We start from the raw sequence: 17,503 nt of genomic DNA, 5'->3' as shown, positions 1-17,503 counted from the left end.
GCAAAGCATCAACAAGACGATGAATAGCCAGAAAAAGACATCCATGAATTCCATGAATTGTCTAATAGTACTAAATGCATTAACAATGCGATATTAAGCTCCTTCATCCGTTGACTCAAGCGGCGAGCTTCTGTCAGATTTTCATTCCACAAGAAGAAATACGACTTGCCCCCGACCAGATTGTTTTGCCGATTATCCACTTGTGCACACGGGCTTGCACGGGTATTCCAGCCCCGAGCGGCCATGGGCGAGGGCGCAATTCGCACCACCGAATGGCACCACTGAATGGCACCACGATATCCACGGCCCCCGCCAGCATGGCCCGCTCCAGGGCAGGAAAGTCGCACTGCGCCCAAACACTGCAGTCACGGGTCCATGGCGATGGCGGCCCGTCTCTTGGTCCAGACCGTCCAGGCAGGCCCCGGCGCAGCAGCAATCCGACCGGGGCACTGCCACGAGAATGAATCGAGGAGCGGCGTCGCCGCTGGGCTTGGTTTTGCAGGGAGCGGCAAGGCCCACGATGTTCTTGGGGCGGGCGAAAAAACACGGCCCCAGGCCCTCGCACCGGCCCCAGCACCGGCCCTTCGCACCGGCCCCAGGCCCTCGCACCGGCCCCAGCACCGGCCCTTCGCACCGGCCCCAGGCCCTCGCACCGGCCCCAGGCCCTCGCACAGACCCTCCCACCGGCCCCAGCACCGGCCCCAGGCCCTCGCACTGAGACAATTCTGGGCCGTTGCAAACGGCCGCCACGCGCAAAAAAATACGCAGTTGTGCCGGTGGTCCCAGCCACGGCCGTGGCCCGAGCACGGCGCCGGGCCCGGTTGCCTGGCCCAGGGCGGGCGGCTCGAGATGACGGCCCCCCCAAGGCGGCCCGGCCCAGGCGAGGTGGCGGCGCGCGGGGCCAGCGCCGGCCCGCGGCGGGTCGGTGGACCTGGGCCCCGCGCGCCCCGTGGGCCCTGGAACCGCCGCCCGGATTCCAGGCGGAACGCGCTCCAGGCGAACGGACCCCAGAGCTTCGCGCCTCCAGCCTCCGCGCCTCCAGCCTCCGCGCGAAAAGACTCCGCGCTAAAAGACTCCACAATCACGGACTCCACCATAAACTCCACCATAGCGGACTCCACCATAACGGACTCCCCAAAAAGGACTCCCCAAAAAGGACTCCACAAAAAGGACCCCATAGTAGAGGACTTGAAAAAGGACTCCCGCCCAGGACCCCCGCCACGCCTCGCACGACGGCGTTCACAAAGCACGGCGCCAGCATCTCCCAGCACCGCGCCAAAAACACCCGCCCGGCCCGCCATGAACCAGGTGTCGACATTTCTCGAGAACATCATCTCGGTGGAGGAAGCGCGGGGCGCCGACGTCCCGCCTCAAGCTGAGCCTGGCCCAGAGCCTGGCCCAGAGCCAGGACCAGAGCCCACCCTTGAGCCCCGATCTGAGCCCGCACAAGCAGAACCAGCACCACCAAAAACACCAACACCACCACCAACAGAAACACCAACACAAACACAACCACAAACACAAACACAACCACCAACACAAACACAAACACAACCACCGCCCGCCACAGAGCAAGTGTCCGCGTTCTGGTACCTCGAGGACGACCCCCGCAAGGTGGCCAACCAGTTGACGGACCGGCTCTTGGAAAAGGTGCTCGGCGTCATGCTCAGCGCCGAGCCGCGCGCCGGCGCCGGCCCCGACCAGCGCGCCGTGGTGGCCCGCTCGCGCCCGCCGCTCTCCGTGCACCTCATGTCGTCCAACACCACGCAGCTCGTGCTGCGCTTGTCGCCCGTGTGCGAGGCGCTCGCCGGCGCCGCGTACTGCGCCGCGTGGCACGACCCCTGGCACACGCTCGGCGCCGCCTTGGCCGCGTCGGTGCTCGTGTTGCGGCCCTACGTGGCCACCGCCGTGCCCGCGGCCGTGGTGCTCGTGCGCTGCTTCGTGCCCAGCTACTTGCACATGTACCCGCCGGACCCGGTGCCCGGCGCCGGCCGGCTGCTCCGGCGCAACCCCGTGCCGCACGCGGGCCCCGCGTTGGCCCGCGCGGAGCCGCCGCGGCCCGTGTCGCAGTTCTCGCGCGAGTTCGTCATGAACTTCACCGACTTGCAGAACCTCATGGTGGTGTACGTCCGCGCGCACGACGCGGCCGCGGGCTGGGGCCGCCACTACGTGCTGTTCGCGGACGCGCGGCTCAGCGCCGTGGTGTTCGTGGGCTTGGCCGCGTCCATGGCGTTCAACGTGGCCGTGCTCCCGCGCCTCTTGCCGCGCGTGCTCGCGGCCGTGCCGCTCCGGGCGCTCCTCCTCGTGGCCGTGTGGCTGGCCACGGCGCTTCTGCACCCGCGCGTGCGCCGCCACGTGCTCGACGCCGTCGGCTCCGAGGACGCCCGGGTGTGGCGCCGCGACGCCATGGACCGCGCCGAGACCGCGCTCGTGGCCGCCGTGGCCGCGCCGGCCGCCGTGCCGCCGCCGCAGACGCGCCTTGCCGAGGTCTACGAGTTGCACGTGTGGGGCGCGGCGCACGTCTGGGAGCCGGTGGGCTTCACGGGCGACTTCTATGCGCTCAACGACCCGCGGCGCCGCCGCGGCGCGGCCGGGACGCCCTTCGGCGCTTCTGCCGGCGCTCTGGACGGGGCCGGGGCCTTGGCCGGCGCCTTGGCTGGAGCAGGTGTGGATGGTTCCGGGGCTGATTTCGAGGCTGGTTCAGGGGCTGGTTCCGGGGCTGGTTCCGGGGCTGGTTCCGGGGCTGGTGGTTCCGACATCGATCCCGGCACCGCCGGCTCCGCCGCCGACGACTGCGCGCACATCTTCCGCAAGGCCACGTTGGCCGAGATCAAGCCGCCCGAGCACTGGCGCTTCGCCGAGGCCGCCTGGCAGATCGACCTCCGCCCGCGCCGCTGGGTCGCCGCCAACTGCATCGCCGACTTGGTCAGCGTCGACGCCGACGAGAAGTGGGTCTACGACGCCACGCCCCCGCCGCACGGCGGGCCGCTCTTCCGCCGCCGCCGCTGGGTGCGCCAGTGTGTGCGCGAGCCCGCGCCGCGCGGCGAGCTGCGCGACTCGCCCGCCGCCTCGTCGTCCGAGCGCTTGTCCAAAACGCTCTCCACGCTCTTGCTGTAGCCTACGGCATGAACTGCAACAAGGGCGCCTGCAGCCCGGCGCCCTGCTCCCGCTTCTCCGCGAGCATGGCCGCGAGCTCCGTGCGCTTCTTCTTCTTCTTCTTTTTGCCGCCGGGGCCGCCACTGCTGGGCTCGCTGTGGGCCACGGCCTTGCGTGTGAGAAGCGCGTGTCGGCTCTGATGCCGACACGAGAGACACGTGGTACGGAGGGTTCGCTGGCGGGGCACCGTGGGGCCCCGCCCGGTGCCGCCTTCACCCGCCCGGGCTCCCACTGAGTCGGGCCGGGCTCCCGCTCCATTTGGCCCGGGGCCCGTCTTCTTGCCTCGGCTCCCCGCCTTTCGGGCCCGGGCCGCCGCCTTGTACACCACGCGGACAGAGCTGGTCAAGCCTGGAACATGGCTCACGCCACAGCGCTCGCAGTGCGTGTGGCCAGGCGGAAGCCGGATGCCCTGCTCGTACGCATTCTGGTCCAGCGCCACCGCGTGCCGCGCCAGGAACGGGCTGAAGGCGCCGTAGTGCGCCACGTTGAACAAATGGACGGTTTTGGCTGTATCCATGCTGTCGTGCTGTCGAACTCGCCTGGGGTTTCTCAGACGGCTCTTATCTGCTGGGTCCTGGAGCTGTCTGATGCCGGCGCACGATACAGGTCCGCGCGATGCCCGCTGAGCTTGGGTCCAGGCCACGGGTTCCAACTGGCACACCTGGCAAGTCACTCGCCCTCCGTCGGCACTCCCAGGCCCGTTGTTTGTGAAGAGCATTCTTTTTCCTGGGTGTTTTTTCTTCAATTCGACCGTCGCCCGGCATCAGCGTGGTGTTCCTTCCAGAATTGGCGCAGACTCGCCATGCGCACTCATCCTCCTCTACGCGCGAATGCTGTCTGCGGAGTGCTAGTTCGACAGCATACCGCGGAATTGCACCCACACAAGCGAGGCCGGGGTCCCAGCAAAGAACAATAAAGCGAAGCACCAGCAAAGCAAAACAACAAAAGAACACAACAAAGCAAAGCAAGAACAACAAAAACACAACAAAGCAAAGCAAAGAACAACAAAAACACAACAAATCAAAGCAATAATAACAAAAACACAACAGAGCAAAGCCACAACACAACAAAAAAAGACAGGGCGTCTCTGCTCCACTTTGCCAGGGCACGCTGCTAGCTCGCCAGGCACCGTGCCGACGGACCGCTTCGTGGCCCTGCTGTCCAATTAGGGCCTGGTAATAATCAGCGCGCGCCGTGTCCCCGCGCCGGCCCGACTTGAGGCCCTGCGCGCGCCACGGCATGGCCGAGCAACGGCCCAAGATTTGGCCCTGCCGCGCGTCCCCGGCGCCAATGGGCACGCGCCAATTATTCAGCTTGAGCCGCAGCGCGCACCGCCCAGCCCCGCTGGTGGCCATTTACTTACCGGCCGCGCGTTGACAGGCCGAAGCGGCCTTCTGGCCCTGGCTCGCACCCCACCTGCGGGGCCACGGCTCGGGCCAATGCTGCGCACGCGATTGTTGCGTGATGACAAGCTGCCTGAGATCCTCATTGCGCCGGACCATTACTACCCCTCGACGCTCCACCGAGATCCAAGCCAAACACGTTTCTTCATCGTTCTTCTCCATACCCGTCCGACGCGGCTCCACACCACTTAGAAGCATCCGCGCTATTCCAACACGCTAGTCTTGCAGCTTGGCTTCTTGGATCTCCCGCAGCAGCCAGCATCCGTGACACTCGTGCCTAAAATACAAATCAAGCTAAGCAATTTAAATGGTGTCCATCATTATGCAGCGAAGACGGAATCTTATTGTACCCAAGGCGTTGGTCAAGGGTGAGAAGGTGCTTAAGCTGTGCTCTCGTTGCAGACACAACAAAACCAAGTGTGACGCCTTGTTGACGAGCCCGTTTCCGTGCTCGTATTGTTCCAGGAAGAACCTTCCGTGCAAACTCGATGTGACGAAACCGCCCAAGAGAGAGCACGACATCACCGAAAGAATAGTGCACGAGGTGCAAGAGTTGCACCACAAACTCGATGGCTTGATCTCCAAAAAGGCTCTTCTCGTGGAGAAGCTCATCCAGAATCTGCACGTCCCCGCTCCTCTTTCGCCAGCAAACTCCGTCATTCAATCTGTTCTTGACTCCCCGTCCAGGCCTGCCGCAGAACATGAGCCCATATACATTGACCCCATCCCAACGCTATCTCTCGCGGACTCGTTCACGATTCACTCCAGTCAGAATTTGGGCCTGGTCTCGGTCTCGTACGATAGGGCCGTGTCTCTTTTCAAGGTTTTCGAAAAATCGTACTGTCCGCACCTCTCGATTCTCCCGAGCTCCTTTTTTCAAAAGAAATTGCATGCCATATACCAGGAGAGCAACATGCTTTTCTGGACCATCCTTGTCACGTCCTTGTTGACCGAAGGTACTTCCGAAGAATACTCTGATTTGGCGGCGCATGTTCAAAACTTGGTCGTGGTAGATTGCTGGTTCAATACTCCCCGCTCGCTCTATTCATTGGTGGCCTTGTTGATTTTGACTACCTGGCCATTACCGGACAACCGCGCTCTGCAGATCCAAGACTGTATTTCTGTGAATTACATCTCGCTCATGAAAAGCTTGGCTCTTCAGTTTGGGCTTCACAAGTTGACTTTCATCAATGAGTTCAGCAAGAAGACAAAGATGGAGTTAGACAGCGAGGCTGGGGTCAACCATGCCTTTCGCGAAAGAATCTACAAGTACGTGAACATCAACTCAAACTACTGGCTAGTTTATCTCGGGCTCTCCACCTCTAATTACAACGGCTTTCACCAAGACTTCATTGTTAACCGAGCTGCAAACTTCGACATCTTCAAACAGAGCAAGTTTGCAGAGCAAGATAACTTTATCAATTCGCTCCTCAAAGTCTCTTTGGTGCAACTGAAAATGAACGAAATCATCGGCGATTCGGTCAAGGGCCTGAACCAAGTCAGTAAGCTCATACACCTCAACATGTTTGAGCAAATTTTGGATGGGTACAAGAATGAAACTTCGCCATTGTTGAAAAACGAATTGATTTCTCTATCACTCGAATTTTCGAAATTGCAGCTTTACATATACTACCTTTCACGAAGTGATATCAACGTCAACGAGTACAAAGCAGTGATTTACCGGACGTTTTCTTCTTGTAAGGCGATTCTTGATCTTTTCCAGAAACAGTTTGGAAAAAGTCTGAACTACTTTCTGATCCCAATCCATTACCGGTTTAGTGTGGATTTGGTTGCTTTGACCTTATTGCAAATTCACTCGTCTCCTCTTTTAGTGTCGGTCGAACACTACATTGACGTGAAGTCACAGTTCTTGCGCTCCTACAGCGTTTTAACAAATGAAGGAAACCCAGGATGGGTCAGCCTGAACCAAAAGTTTCTCACCATACTCCGCAAGTTTGATTCCTGCGATAAAGCAAAAATTTTGGCATTGAAATCTAAGAAAAACTCATTTTTCATTGTCGACAAAATGGCTAATTACTTGGTTTCGGGCTTGCACTACGAACTGCTCTGGCAGGTCTTTCGGACTGAGAAATTGACGGAGTCTGTATGTGCTAAAACTATAGACTGGAAGCTATTCGGGATCAACCCAGACAATCAACAGCACAGAGAAGTCATGGAATACGTTATGAATTCTAAGCCCATTTTGGCTCCAAGCGAATAACCTGACATCAACTCAATAATATTATAGCATTTATGTATATCATCTTCAGTATCTCTCTTTTTTTGTTTTTGATTTTCTTCAGATGTCAGTGATGCTGGTTGCGAGCTTAATCAATCCATTTCTGGTTGAGCTTCTTCGAAAGAACAAGCGGCTTGCTGAACAAATAGGCGGCGACTAAGGCCGCAATAGTTAAAATGAGTTTGGGTTTATCGAAATCGCTTTTGAGCAAGTCATAAGAGGATGAAGGTTGCACGATAGTGCAGAAGTCATTTAATTTGTTGACAAAACAAACCACAGACGTAGATTCGAGCTCCGTGGGCAGCACCAAAATCTTCAGATTTTCGCTGACCTGAAGCTTATATTTGTGATTGAGGACCTTGAATGTGTTTTGTGGGATGCCAGGCTCATATGGAAGCATGCGGAAATCATCCATTTGATCCTCGGTGGTCAACTTGCGGCCGTCAACTCTCCTGCTATTGAGGAGAAACTTGGGAATATCAACTAAGCTTCCTGATTGTGTGAGCGCAATGATAGACTTGACGGTGATGCCGAATTTGGTCACTGTGGACTCAAGCGACATAATGCGCTCCGGATATATGAAAGTTTTGGCGGATGCCGTGACATTGGGAGAATTGAAAGCGGTCTTTTCAGCTCCCGAGATGTCTTTGGTGTCTTGAAACAAATCAATAGCAACGAGTCTTTGTTCGCTATGAGGCGAGACCACAAACATTGAATACACGACCCAGTTATCGGTCTGTGTTATGCAGATTGACTCGAGATCAATCAGTTCATCTTTGTGCTCTTGAGTGTGGATAACAGTTCCCGTGATTCCGTCTACAAGTGTAAAAATGACCTTGCCATTGTCCTCACTTATAATGGAGACGAGATTTGGGTTCAAGTACTTGTAGAGAACGGACCGGTCGTATCTTGCAATACCGCCTGCAGATGTCAAAGTATTGCTGTTCTTAGTGACCGCCAAGAGTCTATGGTCGGGTTTGTGCCATTGCCATGTGGGTGTCAAGCTTGTTTCATCGACTCTGTAAGCTTGGAGGCTGTTCGCATATTGATGAAGAATAAATTGGGACGCCGACACGTTCTGCTCACCAACAAGATACTCCAATTTGTCTTCAATCTTGACAGCAATGGCTTCGACTGTGGTATGCTCATCCAACTCGTCTTGAGGAATGTCGGTGACTAGAGTAACAACTTTTTCAACAACGCCATCAAAGACCCTCGATGCAATCAATTCACCTGAAACAAGATCGAGAGTTTGAGCTGCGCCATCGAAGATGATAAATGCTTTTGAGCCCAGAGCCCTTACTTCTTGGATCTTGCCCCCATCCTCAATAGTGTGGATCCATAGGACTCTGCCATTTCTGGAGCTCTTTGCTGCAACTTGCAGCCGTTGGTGATCGATTTGAAGAAGAATTTTGTTGAACCCAAACACGTCTTCATCAGTCAAAGACGCTTCTGACTTTGTCCTCGAAATGATATTGTACAAAAGCCGACCAAATCGAGATAAATGTGACAACACCCTCACAATCCAGCGGTAGATGATGCTCAGAGAACGTGATTCTTCCACCAAGTGATGAGCTTCTTCAATCCTTGAAGCCAGAGGGGGTATATTTACAATGATGCTTTCACCCGTGGCAGAAAACAGAGACAGCAGCAAGGGCGAAACACGAGATGAGTCTGATTTGACGTCATAATCGTGTACTATCACTTTCTCGCCGGATTTATCACCGTTTAGGGTGATAAAATGGCCTGAGGTCAAAATGGCGTGCTTCAAGTAAGGTAACACCTTGACCAGGCCGTCTTGTATTGATGGCTCAGCGCCCGTGTCCAAGAATTTTGCCAAATCGAGAATATGCGCTTTTTTCTGGGTGATCACGACAAATGCCTTGTTCGAAACTTGGACGTCAAGGATCTCATCGTAGACCTTGCTGAAGACAGTTTTGGGTACACCATCAGAGATTGTGGACAAGACAAGAGATTTCCCACAGTAGCTAACAATGACGGTCTCTGTAATGAACACTTGAGTGCTCTGCTTACTTTTAAGCTTGCCTCCGTCAGCCAACATCTGAGGAAATAAAAAGTCCGAAAGTACACCATGGTCCAAAGTAGCAACCTCCAAAACACGGCCTTGTTCTTTTTCCTGAAACGTGAGCAGGAATGCACTCTTTTCTATGCACAAATACGTTGTATCCGGTGCAGAGAATTGTGAGAAAGAATGAGCAGAGAATCTACCTAGCTTGGTCAAAGTGAGGCCGTCCCATGTGACGAGCTCGTTTTCAACATCTCCCTCTTGGAGAAACGTCCACCCGTAGTTGCTGTATGGCTTTATTTGTATTGGTGGGTTTTCAAGCGGGATTGAAACGATGAAAATGCCTGTTTTTCTGTCGAAGACTGAAACCAGAGAGCTGTGGTTCGAGAACGTCGCAATCGTGGCGTCGCCAACCATGAAATCGTTGCTTCCATGGAGAGACAAGTCAATAAAGCCTTTTATTTTCGAAGACAGAATATCTCTATAGTACAAAATGTTACTCTCCGAGAGTTCCAACACGGTTTCATGGTCGATTAGCGCATATTTGATAGCAGGGCCTAGATTATAGCTGACCCAGTCCTTCTTGAACGCGTCATTAACAAAGACTGCCTGGGCAGTAAACACCAACGCTAGAAAAAGCGATAGAAGCGTGGCCAAATTCATAATGGAAAAGGCTTGAAATTTTGGGTGTATTCTGCTGGGATTACTACAACACCGGTGCTATCGATGTCTAGTGCTCGGTATTTGGGTGCGAGCCTTGGGTCTGGCATACAGCGCAAGATTAGAAGAGACCGAAACCAGTCACGTGCTTTAGTGCTGGGACAGTTGGAAAACGGCCCTGGTACAGCGTTTTTTCTGAATATTGCTTGGCTCATAATTTATGGAAGAATAAATGCCGAAGCCGCTATATAGCAGTGTCTGTTATTGTGGTGGGTGTTCACTGGTATGATAGTGGCCGCTGACGAAATTGGGTGCGAAATTCTCTGATCGACTACGATGCCACCAATGCAACGTTCAAAGATGGCATCAGCTAATTTCGAAAGCCTGTGATTTTTTTTGGAAGATTAAGAGTTGCATGCGTGGAGTATGTTTTCTCTTCTTAGTGAATCTCAACATATTGTTGACTAATCAATCAAAGAGACACGATGCCTTCAAATGTTTGTGTATATCAATTTTTTTACACTTGATTTGACAAACATTCCCGAAGCGATAAAAGAAAAGACCTTGCCAAAAATTTCCTGAATTTTGTCTTTGTGATATTCTTTAGTTTTGGCCAATGTATAGAAAACGGCTCATCTGAAAGATCCAGTCGAACTTTCCAATACTTCTTCAAAACCTGGCTCCAGCACTTGATTTCGCACGACCCAATTTAATTGCGCCCCTCGTCTCCCCACACTGATATCTACCGCAACTGTGAACCTCAAACTTTTCCGATCCCACCCCAAATCAAACAGGTGGAACGAAAACAAGAACTAGTTAACTCAATTGAAAAATGCACGCACGTGACTGGTTTATGGTGTTCCTCGCCGTTCTTCTTCCCCCACTTCCAGTGGCAGTGAAGAGGGGCTTTTCTATGGACTTGCTTATCAACGTGTGCCTTTCCATTTTCGTATATCTCCCAGGATTGATTCATGCGCTATACATCATATCCAAATATCCCGAGCCGGAATCGCATGTGCACCTTGGCGAACACGATCAACCGCAAGGGTATGGAGCCGTATAAGCTTTTCATTTCCCATTTCTCGAGCCCTGTGTTGGGATCTAGAAGTATATGCTTGAAGTTTTTGCTAGAGGATCTGGCTTGTCGCTCCGCAGGTAATATCCCGGTGTATATTCTTAATTAAATTACCTATGATGTTATTAACTATGTTATGGTGAGCTAGATGTGCTGTGAGCTTTTTACATTGTTTACTAGGCTAGCTGGTTGTTATGTAAGTGATGTATGCCGTTAGCCATGTATGCTGTTAGCTACGTATGCTGTTGGCTACGTATGTTGGTGGCTATGCATGTTCTGTTTGTCGTGTCAAAATGCACACCAATGATACCTAATTTTAAAGGGCAGCACTAACAAAACATCAGCAGACAATCAACAAGTACCAATTTCAGTCAAAATTCAATCAAAGAGGCTTATTTCACAATGTGCCTAGCGAAACCCGCTCCAGCCAGGCCGGGTCACGTGAGCCTATGATCCTGCATGCTGCCGCGCTGGGTGCTACAAAATCTGCGTCTCTTCCCAGAACCCACCACTCTCTTCTCTCAACAAATACAACGTCGATTTCTATCTTCATCTGCTCGTAGAACAAAAGCTCGCCCAACTTAAGTTGCCCGGTCTGAGGAAACTCACCTTTTTAGCGAAAGGGACACCGACGCAATGTGTCTATGGGCGAAGATCAATTGCCCGCACCTGCACCATGTTTAGAGATGAGTGTAATAGGGCCGCAAGACGAGCACGTTCTTCCGAACCCCGGCTTGTTTCAAGACGGGGATCTCGGCTGGGCGTTTTCGACCATGCGGCTCTTCCCTATGCCCATGCTGTTGATTCATACAGGGCTTTTCGGTACGAGGCGTGGGTCCATGGCTGTTTTCGTTTTGAAAATCGGCCGGTCCCTTGTTCTTGTGCGGACTTCCCGAAGAAACAGCAGGGTATACTACGGGTTTCGTTTTCATCCCAAGCACGCGAGGCTGCAGAATCGCTTTCTGCAACCCGGCCTGCGTGCTTCTCTGGTCCGGTGTGCACATTCATCATTGCAGTAGGAAGTCTTTTGTCTAGAAGGAAGTCGTTTTTTCAGTAGGAAGTAATTTGTCCACATGGAATGTAACAGGTTCTTTCACGCAGGGTTGTTTGACGTTTGCCATTCGATGTCATTTTTTCAGTACTGGGCAGACTGATAGGTTTCCTCACTGGGCGTACTGATTGGTTTTCTTACTAGCCATACTGAAAGGTTTCCTCGCTAGGCGTACTGATTGGTTTTCTTACTAAGGATTCTGATTGGTTTTTTTACTAGGCATTCTGATTACTTTTCTTGCTAGGCACACTGATTAGGTTCCATACTAGGCATTTTCGTTGGCTCCATCACTAGGCATACTGATTAGGTTCCGTATCAGGCATTCTGATTGGGTTCCTTGCAAGAAAGGCATTCCAGCACTGTGATGGGATTCAAATATCTGTTCAGTATGGATCTATCAAGAAAAACCACGTTTGTTATTAGCACGATCCGATGCCGAATCAATAGAAGATCATCCAATCTCGAACGGTCTCTCTACTGGATGTGCTGTCAAGGCAACCAGAGGTAGTTGAATTCTGAAAAGCGTCATCTCCAGAAATACATCCAGCACGACGTCTTTCAATGAGTTCACGTCCACTTGGGGTGACGGCAACAAAGATGTCGATTCGAAGCACCACCGATTTCCCTCAGTACCCAGTAGAATCTCGACCGGATGTGATATCGTGCTCCATAGATTTCATCTTTGGAAAACATTTTGGAAAAAGATGTCAGTAAGTCTTTATCAGGGTAGGAACCCATGAGCAGTAAAGCTATTCCCCTCCACTATCCTCCCATGGTGTTATAGCTAGCCTCCAATATCAACAGTCAGCGGAATAGCCATTCCCCTCAGATATCGACCCATGGTGTTATAGTTAGCCTCCAATATCTTCCTTTAATACATCATCCCAACGCCAACAGAACTGTATTTAGCGGCCACACCAAAGCCTCCAATAATGCCCCGAGGATGTAGACCAACAGTGGAGCCCAACGTTTTGCCAATGAGATGCGGCACTTTAAGAAGTTCACGGTCTCGCTCCCCTGAATAAGTTTGCTTGGACTCCGAACGTGGTCAACAAAGAAGCACTCCGAAGGGCCACTCCAACAAAAGGCTACTTCATAGTCAGAACCTTCAGGAGTGCTCACTCGACGTCAAGTTCCAATTCTCCGCCACGTGGACACGAGGCGATCCAATCCTCTGAAAATGCCGTGTTTCCAGTCAGATCTCGCCTGCCAGCCTACCTGGATGTCCCGCCACCAACCCCACCTCACAAGACCCAACCGGCCAGCCCCTCACATGCGGTGCAAGTTCTCCGCCAACGCGTCGACCTCGCTTTTCTGGGCCGCAGGGGGCCGGCCGCCGCCCTGTTTCCAGAGCCACAAGGCCTCGATGGCATAGCTCCGCACCGAGAGGTTGCGAGTGCGTGTCTCGTCACTGGCCTCCGTGAGCGATTCCACCACGCGGAGGCTCTCGACCAAGTCCCACATCATGTCCTCAAACTGGCCCATGAGCTCATGCGCCGCGGCCTCGAAGCCGGAGGCCGCGTCGCCCGGCCCCACGACGGGCATCACGTTGTACTTGTGCAAGCCCAACTTGTGCAAAACGCGGCCCAACATCTGGATGCCCAAGCAGCGCTGCGTGGGCACCACGGACCGCGAGAGATGTACCAACTCGCCCAAGGTATAGCCCGCAAGCTGCGGGTTTTCTGCGTGGTGGTGGAGCCCCAAGTGCGTGGGCGTGTCTCGCGCCTTCTGGTCGAGCTGCACCAAGTTGCCTTTGAAGTCGAAGCGCATGTCGCCGATGGCCTCGTACGACGCCACTGCGTGCGTGGGCATGGGCGTGGTCATCCACGCGAGCTTGCTGGTTTCCTTGGGCAAGTCCGGGAAGTACTTTTCGTGGAGCCGCGAGAAAAAGGCCGGGTCGTCGAGATCCAAGTCCGGGTCCTCGCGGGCGGGCCTGGGCTTGGGGAAATGCACCTCGGGCTGCGTCTCGGGCACGATTTGGTAGCCCTCGGGCGCCACCTCGGCGTCTTCGTCCGGGCCTTCGGCGTGTTCTTTGTCCTGTCTTATTTTAGCGGTTTCGTCCTGTCCTTTTCCATGTTCCTCGTCCTGTTCTTTTTCTTGTCTTTCTTCCTGTCTGTCCTTGTGTTGCCTGTCTCTGCACAGTCTCTCTCGGGCAGCTGGCTCCCCATTCTGCTCGTCATCCCAGGCTGTTGGCTCCTCGACAAAATGGTCAAGCGGGTGCCGGTAGTCATCGTCTAGATCACTGAGCAGATCGGCCGGCGCAGCAATGTCGTGCCGCACTTCCACATCCTCCCTGAACGACACAGACTTGATGCCTAGCGCACGGTTCACATCCTGGTCGTTGAGAGCAGGGAGACTCGCGCCGTTTTTGCCGCTGCCGATCCAGCCGCCGTACCCCTCGGCATGGTCGTGGTCATGGTCCGCCACCCGCGCCTCTGTGCGCCGGAGCAACGTCTGGACAAGCCGCGGATCAAGGCCCTGGAGAAGCTCTTCGCGTTCGTGCGTGAGCTCGTCCTCCGTGAGGGCAGATATCTTCTCGAGGTTCTCGCGATGGATGCGCTGGGCCTCGGTCAAGGACTCCTCGTCCTTGGGTGCAGAGTGCCGGGCGCCGGCGTGCATTTTGGACTCTGCCGGAGACAGCCTCGGCCCGCCCGATCTGAACCGGGAATTCCGCGGCTTGAGGCCTTCGAATTTCCTCAACTGGGGGAACCCGCTGGCCGCGGCGTGCTGGTCCACGACGGGGTTTGAGGGGGCGCTGGCCTCGTGTTCTACAATGTCGCCAATTAAGTCCATTTTGCGATGGTTTTGACGGAGGTTTGCACATCTGCCAAAGGTGCGGCGTGAAGGCTGGGGGATATGTCAGCTGGGGCGCGCCTGCGGGCCCGGGCGAAAAAGGGCACCCGTGAAGGCACTGCTCAAAGGCCCTGTGAACGGCTCCGACGCCACAGGGTAGTTTCCAAGATACAGGGTGTTTTCTGAAATACAGTAAGTTTTCCAAAATACGCTTTTTGTCTGCGTCTGTGGAAGGGGCTGCAAAATGGGGATGGGCCGGGACTTGCTTTGAATCATGATGCCTTAAAGAAGTGGACCTGGAAGTGGCGCTGGCCGCGGCCCTGGAAGTGGCCCTGGAGACGGTCTGATGATGGGCCGACATGGTGCTGGAGATGGCCCTAAAATAATCCTACCCTTAGATCGTTCTGCCCGGAGATAATTTTTTCAGAGACAATTTTAGAAACTCATCACTCCTCGAGTCGCTCAAGACAAACCAGCATGGTTTTGGAGCTACTCAAGGTCTCTTTCTAGAAAAGGCCTGGCATATAGTACATCCCAGGCGTCCTCAAATTGGCCCAGGAAACGGCCCTAAGATTGCCCCAGACACGGCCCCAAGCGGGCCTCCGATTTCCAAAATCAGCCCCGGGCGACTTTATAAATGTACATCGCTTCTTCGTTTTGAGTTTTGCTTGTGGAAATGCCAATAACTGGCCCTAGAACCGCGGCGCCCGAACCAGGCCCTGGCCCCGCGCCCGGCCGGACCTGCACCTCTTTTGTGGATGCAAATTGCAAATTACCAATTGCCTTCTACTAAACCCAGCCACAGCTTCGTTTGCAGCCTCCCGGAACCACACACAAAAGGGCCCCAGGTATCAGAAATGCCCAAGGAAGACTACCTCGTGGACTGCTTGCTCGGCAAAGGCTCGTTTGGCGAGGTCTATAAAGGCAAGAACTTGCACACGGGCCAGACGTTTGCACTCAAGATCATAGACTTGGAGGAGGCCAGCGACGTGCGGGACCTCATCAAGGAAATCCACTTCTTGTCCCGTGTGCGGTCCCCACACTTGACCCGCTACTACGAGACGTTTCTCCAGGACACAAAAATGTGGATCGTCTTGGAGTATTGTGGCGGAGGCTCGTGCTCGGATTTGCTCAAGTGCTTTGGCAAGCTCAGGGAGCCCGTGGCCTGTTTCATTTTGCGGGACGTGCTCCATGGGCTCGAGTATCTTCACGGGCAGCGCAAAGTGCACCGTGACATCAAGCTGGCCAATATCTTGCTCACCGACGACGGTAAGGTGAAGCTTGCGGATTTCGGCGTGAGCGGCGAAATGTCCTTGACTCGAACCAAGAGAAACACCTTGGTGGGCACGCCCTACTGGATGGCGCCCGAGGTGATTTCCCACTCGGCCAAGGGCTACGACACCAAGGCGGACATCTGGTCCACCGGCATCACGGCCATAGAGTTTGTCACGGGCCACCCACCGCTTTCTTCAGTGGAGCCCATGGAGGCGCTCTTCAAGATCCCCAGCAACAAGCCGCCCGAGCTCGAGGGCATCCATTTCTCCGAAGACATCAAGGACTTTGTGCGCTACTGCTTGATCAAGTCCGCAAAGCAAAGGCCCAGTGCGTCGCTGCTCCTCCACCACCGGTTCATCAGCACCTGCCCTGGGGACGTCGATATTGGCGAGCTCCTCTTGAAGAAGCAAGCCCGCGAGTTGAACCTGAAGAAGAAAAAGACCAAGCCGGCACACCAGGCAAAGGTAGAGCGGAACCCGTCCATCCATTGGAACTTCACGGCAACGCTTTCCGGGGCCAAGCACCCGGACCCCGTGCCGCCACCGGTGGCAATCCTGCAGCCGCAGCAGCTGTCGGTATATGGCAACTTCATCCACGAGTCACTCTCCAAGGTCATGGCTCGGGCCAAGACCAAGGTGGCCCGGGCTTGTGTGGAAAACTTGCGGGACGAGTTTTCGCGGGCCGAGCAGAGCAACGTGGGGCTATGCCATGCGTTTATCGAGGAGCTCCGCGTCCTCATTGACGACTACCGGTGAGTGTGTTGGTGTGCTTCGGCAGCAGGGACACACAGTGCAGCAGCTGGCGAGCCGGGGACTTTTGCTTTGATTCCATTTGAAAAAAAAACATGGCGATCACGGGTTGGGGTACATGCGCCTTTATTTGGGCGAACGCTCTTTGCTTGAAGAGAGATTACAGTAGAGCGAAGCAGGTCTCAAGTCTATACCAAGACAGGGATGCGAGGACTTGAGCAATAGAGAAAGGCGCGAGAGCAGAAGCAAAATACAGAAACGACTCATCACTTCCGCGTGGAGTGGATGAACAAAAGGGAATTTGATACTACCAATAAATTGATTGCGAAAATACGACACGCAGTATTCCGTTGGTTGGGCCCAGAAAGAGCACATCTAGCTGTAGAGACTGTTTTCAAGGTTATTTCTTCAGCGTTTTTGTGAAGTAAGTATTTACGGGCCAAAGCATAGGCGAGACCGGTACCGAGGAAGCTTCCAAGTGTCTTGTTGGAGAGAATTAAACATCTTGGGGGTGCGAGACGCGGCGCGGCTTAAGTTAACGTAGATACGGGGCACTGCTTCAACATCTTTTAGTATGGAAATGTGATTTTTTTTGCGGCAAAAAAAGCTTAAACAAGATATACGACTCAGGAATCAGGGAAACAAAGCAGATTGAGGCGAGCGTGGTTAACGTAGCTGACTTGGGTGGACGGATTGGCATATTATTGCAATGAACAAAAATAGCACTCAACCATCACAAGGGTTGAACAGCGCAACAGTGTGCTGGGTGACGAAGCTGAGTGGCGTGGGTCGTGAAGAGAAACAAAGTTGAATGAGCTAGATAACATAGCCAAATGGGCTAGATGATATAGCCAAATGAGCTAGATAAAACAATTAAATGAGCTAGATGATATAGCCAGATGTGCTAGATAAAACAATTAAATGAGCTAGATGATATAGCCAAATGAGCTAGATAAAACAATTAAATGAGCTAGATAACATAGCCAAATGAGCTAGACAATATAGACAGATGCGTTAGATAACACAGATAAATGAGCTAGATGATATAGCCAGATGTGCTAGATAAAACAATTAAA

General features: G+C 53.9%; 7 protein-coding genes across 7 annotated transcripts; 4 read left to right on the top strand and 3 right to left on the bottom strand.

The window, feature by feature from the left end:
• Positions 1-1,299: 1,299 nt before the first annotated feature.
• On the top strand, positions 1,300-3,117 carry METBIDRAFT_47798 (uncharacterized protein; the record flags this gene model as incomplete). Its single annotated transcript, XM_018858225.1, has 2 exons — positions 1,300-1,362; positions 1,441-3,117. 2 exons carry the CDS (start codon positions 1,300-1,302, stop codon positions 3,115-3,117), a joined length of 1,740 nt encoding a protein of 579 aa, XP_018709446.1.
• Positions 3,118-3,416: 299 nt separating this feature from the next.
• Positions 3,417-4,688, bottom strand: METBIDRAFT_227317 (uncharacterized protein). The gene has a single exon (XM_018855190.1). It carries the CDS (start codon positions 4,509-4,511, stop codon positions 3,717-3,719), a length of 795 nt encoding a protein of 264 aa, XP_018709445.1. The 5' UTR covers positions 4,512-4,688; the 3' UTR covers positions 3,417-3,716.
• Positions 4,689-4,866: 178 nt separating this feature from the next.
• SEF2 (Sef2p) lies at positions 4,867-6,780 on the top strand (the record flags this gene model as incomplete). The annotated part of the gene is made up of 1 exon (XM_018858197.1): positions 4,867-6,780. One exon carries the CDS (start codon positions 4,867-4,869, stop codon positions 6,778-6,780), a length of 1,914 nt encoding a protein of 637 aa, XP_018709444.1.
• On the bottom strand, positions 6,605-9,544 carry METBIDRAFT_33794 (uncharacterized protein). The gene has a single exon (XM_018856399.1). It carries the CDS (start codon positions 9,485-9,487, stop codon positions 6,887-6,889), a length of 2,601 nt encoding a protein of 866 aa, XP_018709443.1. The 5' UTR covers positions 9,488-9,544; the 3' UTR covers positions 6,605-6,886.
• Positions 9,545-10,316: 772 nt separating this feature from the next.
• Positions 10,317-10,547, top strand: METBIDRAFT_47622 (uncharacterized protein; the record flags this gene model as incomplete). The annotated part of the gene is made up of 1 exon (XM_018858196.1): positions 10,317-10,547. One exon carries the CDS (start codon positions 10,317-10,319, stop codon positions 10,545-10,547), a length of 231 nt encoding a protein of 76 aa, XP_018709442.1.
• Positions 10,548-12,879: 2,332 nt separating this feature from the next.
• Positions 12,880-14,403, bottom strand: METBIDRAFT_80129 (uncharacterized protein; the record flags this gene model as incomplete). The annotated part of the gene is made up of 2 exons (XM_018859175.1): positions 12,880-13,647; positions 13,891-14,403. 2 exons carry the CDS (start codon positions 14,401-14,403, stop codon positions 12,880-12,882), a joined length of 1,281 nt encoding a protein of 426 aa, XP_018709441.1.
• Positions 14,404-15,260: 857 nt separating this feature from the next.
• METBIDRAFT_47933 (putative serine/threonine protein kinase) lies at positions 15,261-16,433 on the top strand (the record flags this gene model as incomplete). Its single annotated transcript, XM_018858241.1, has 1 exon — positions 15,261-16,433. One exon carries the CDS (start codon positions 15,261-15,263, stop codon positions 16,431-16,433), a length of 1,173 nt encoding a protein of 390 aa, XP_018709440.1.
• Positions 16,434-17,503: the final 1,070 nt, after the last annotated feature.

The sequence above is a fragment of the Metschnikowia bicuspidata genome (genome assembly GCF_001664035.1).
Source record: "Metschnikowia bicuspidata var. bicuspidata NRRL YB-4993 chromosome Unknown METBIscaffold_9, whole genome shotgun sequence".
In the NCBI taxonomy this organism is placed as follows: Eukaryota; Fungi; Ascomycota; class Pichiomycetes; order Serinales; family Metschnikowiaceae; genus Metschnikowia; species Metschnikowia bicuspidata.
This window is presented reverse-complemented; position numbering and strand designations above follow the sequence as displayed.

Coding starts and splice junctions, on each gene's coding strand:
- METBIDRAFT_227317 (XM_018855190.1), bottom strand. CDS start 4,511: ATGGCCACCAGCGGGGCTGGGCGGTGCGCGCTGCGGCTCAAGCTGAAT.
- METBIDRAFT_33794 (XM_018856399.1), bottom strand. CDS start 9,487: ATGAATTTGGCCACGCTTCTATCGCTTTTTCTAGCGTTGGTGTTTACT.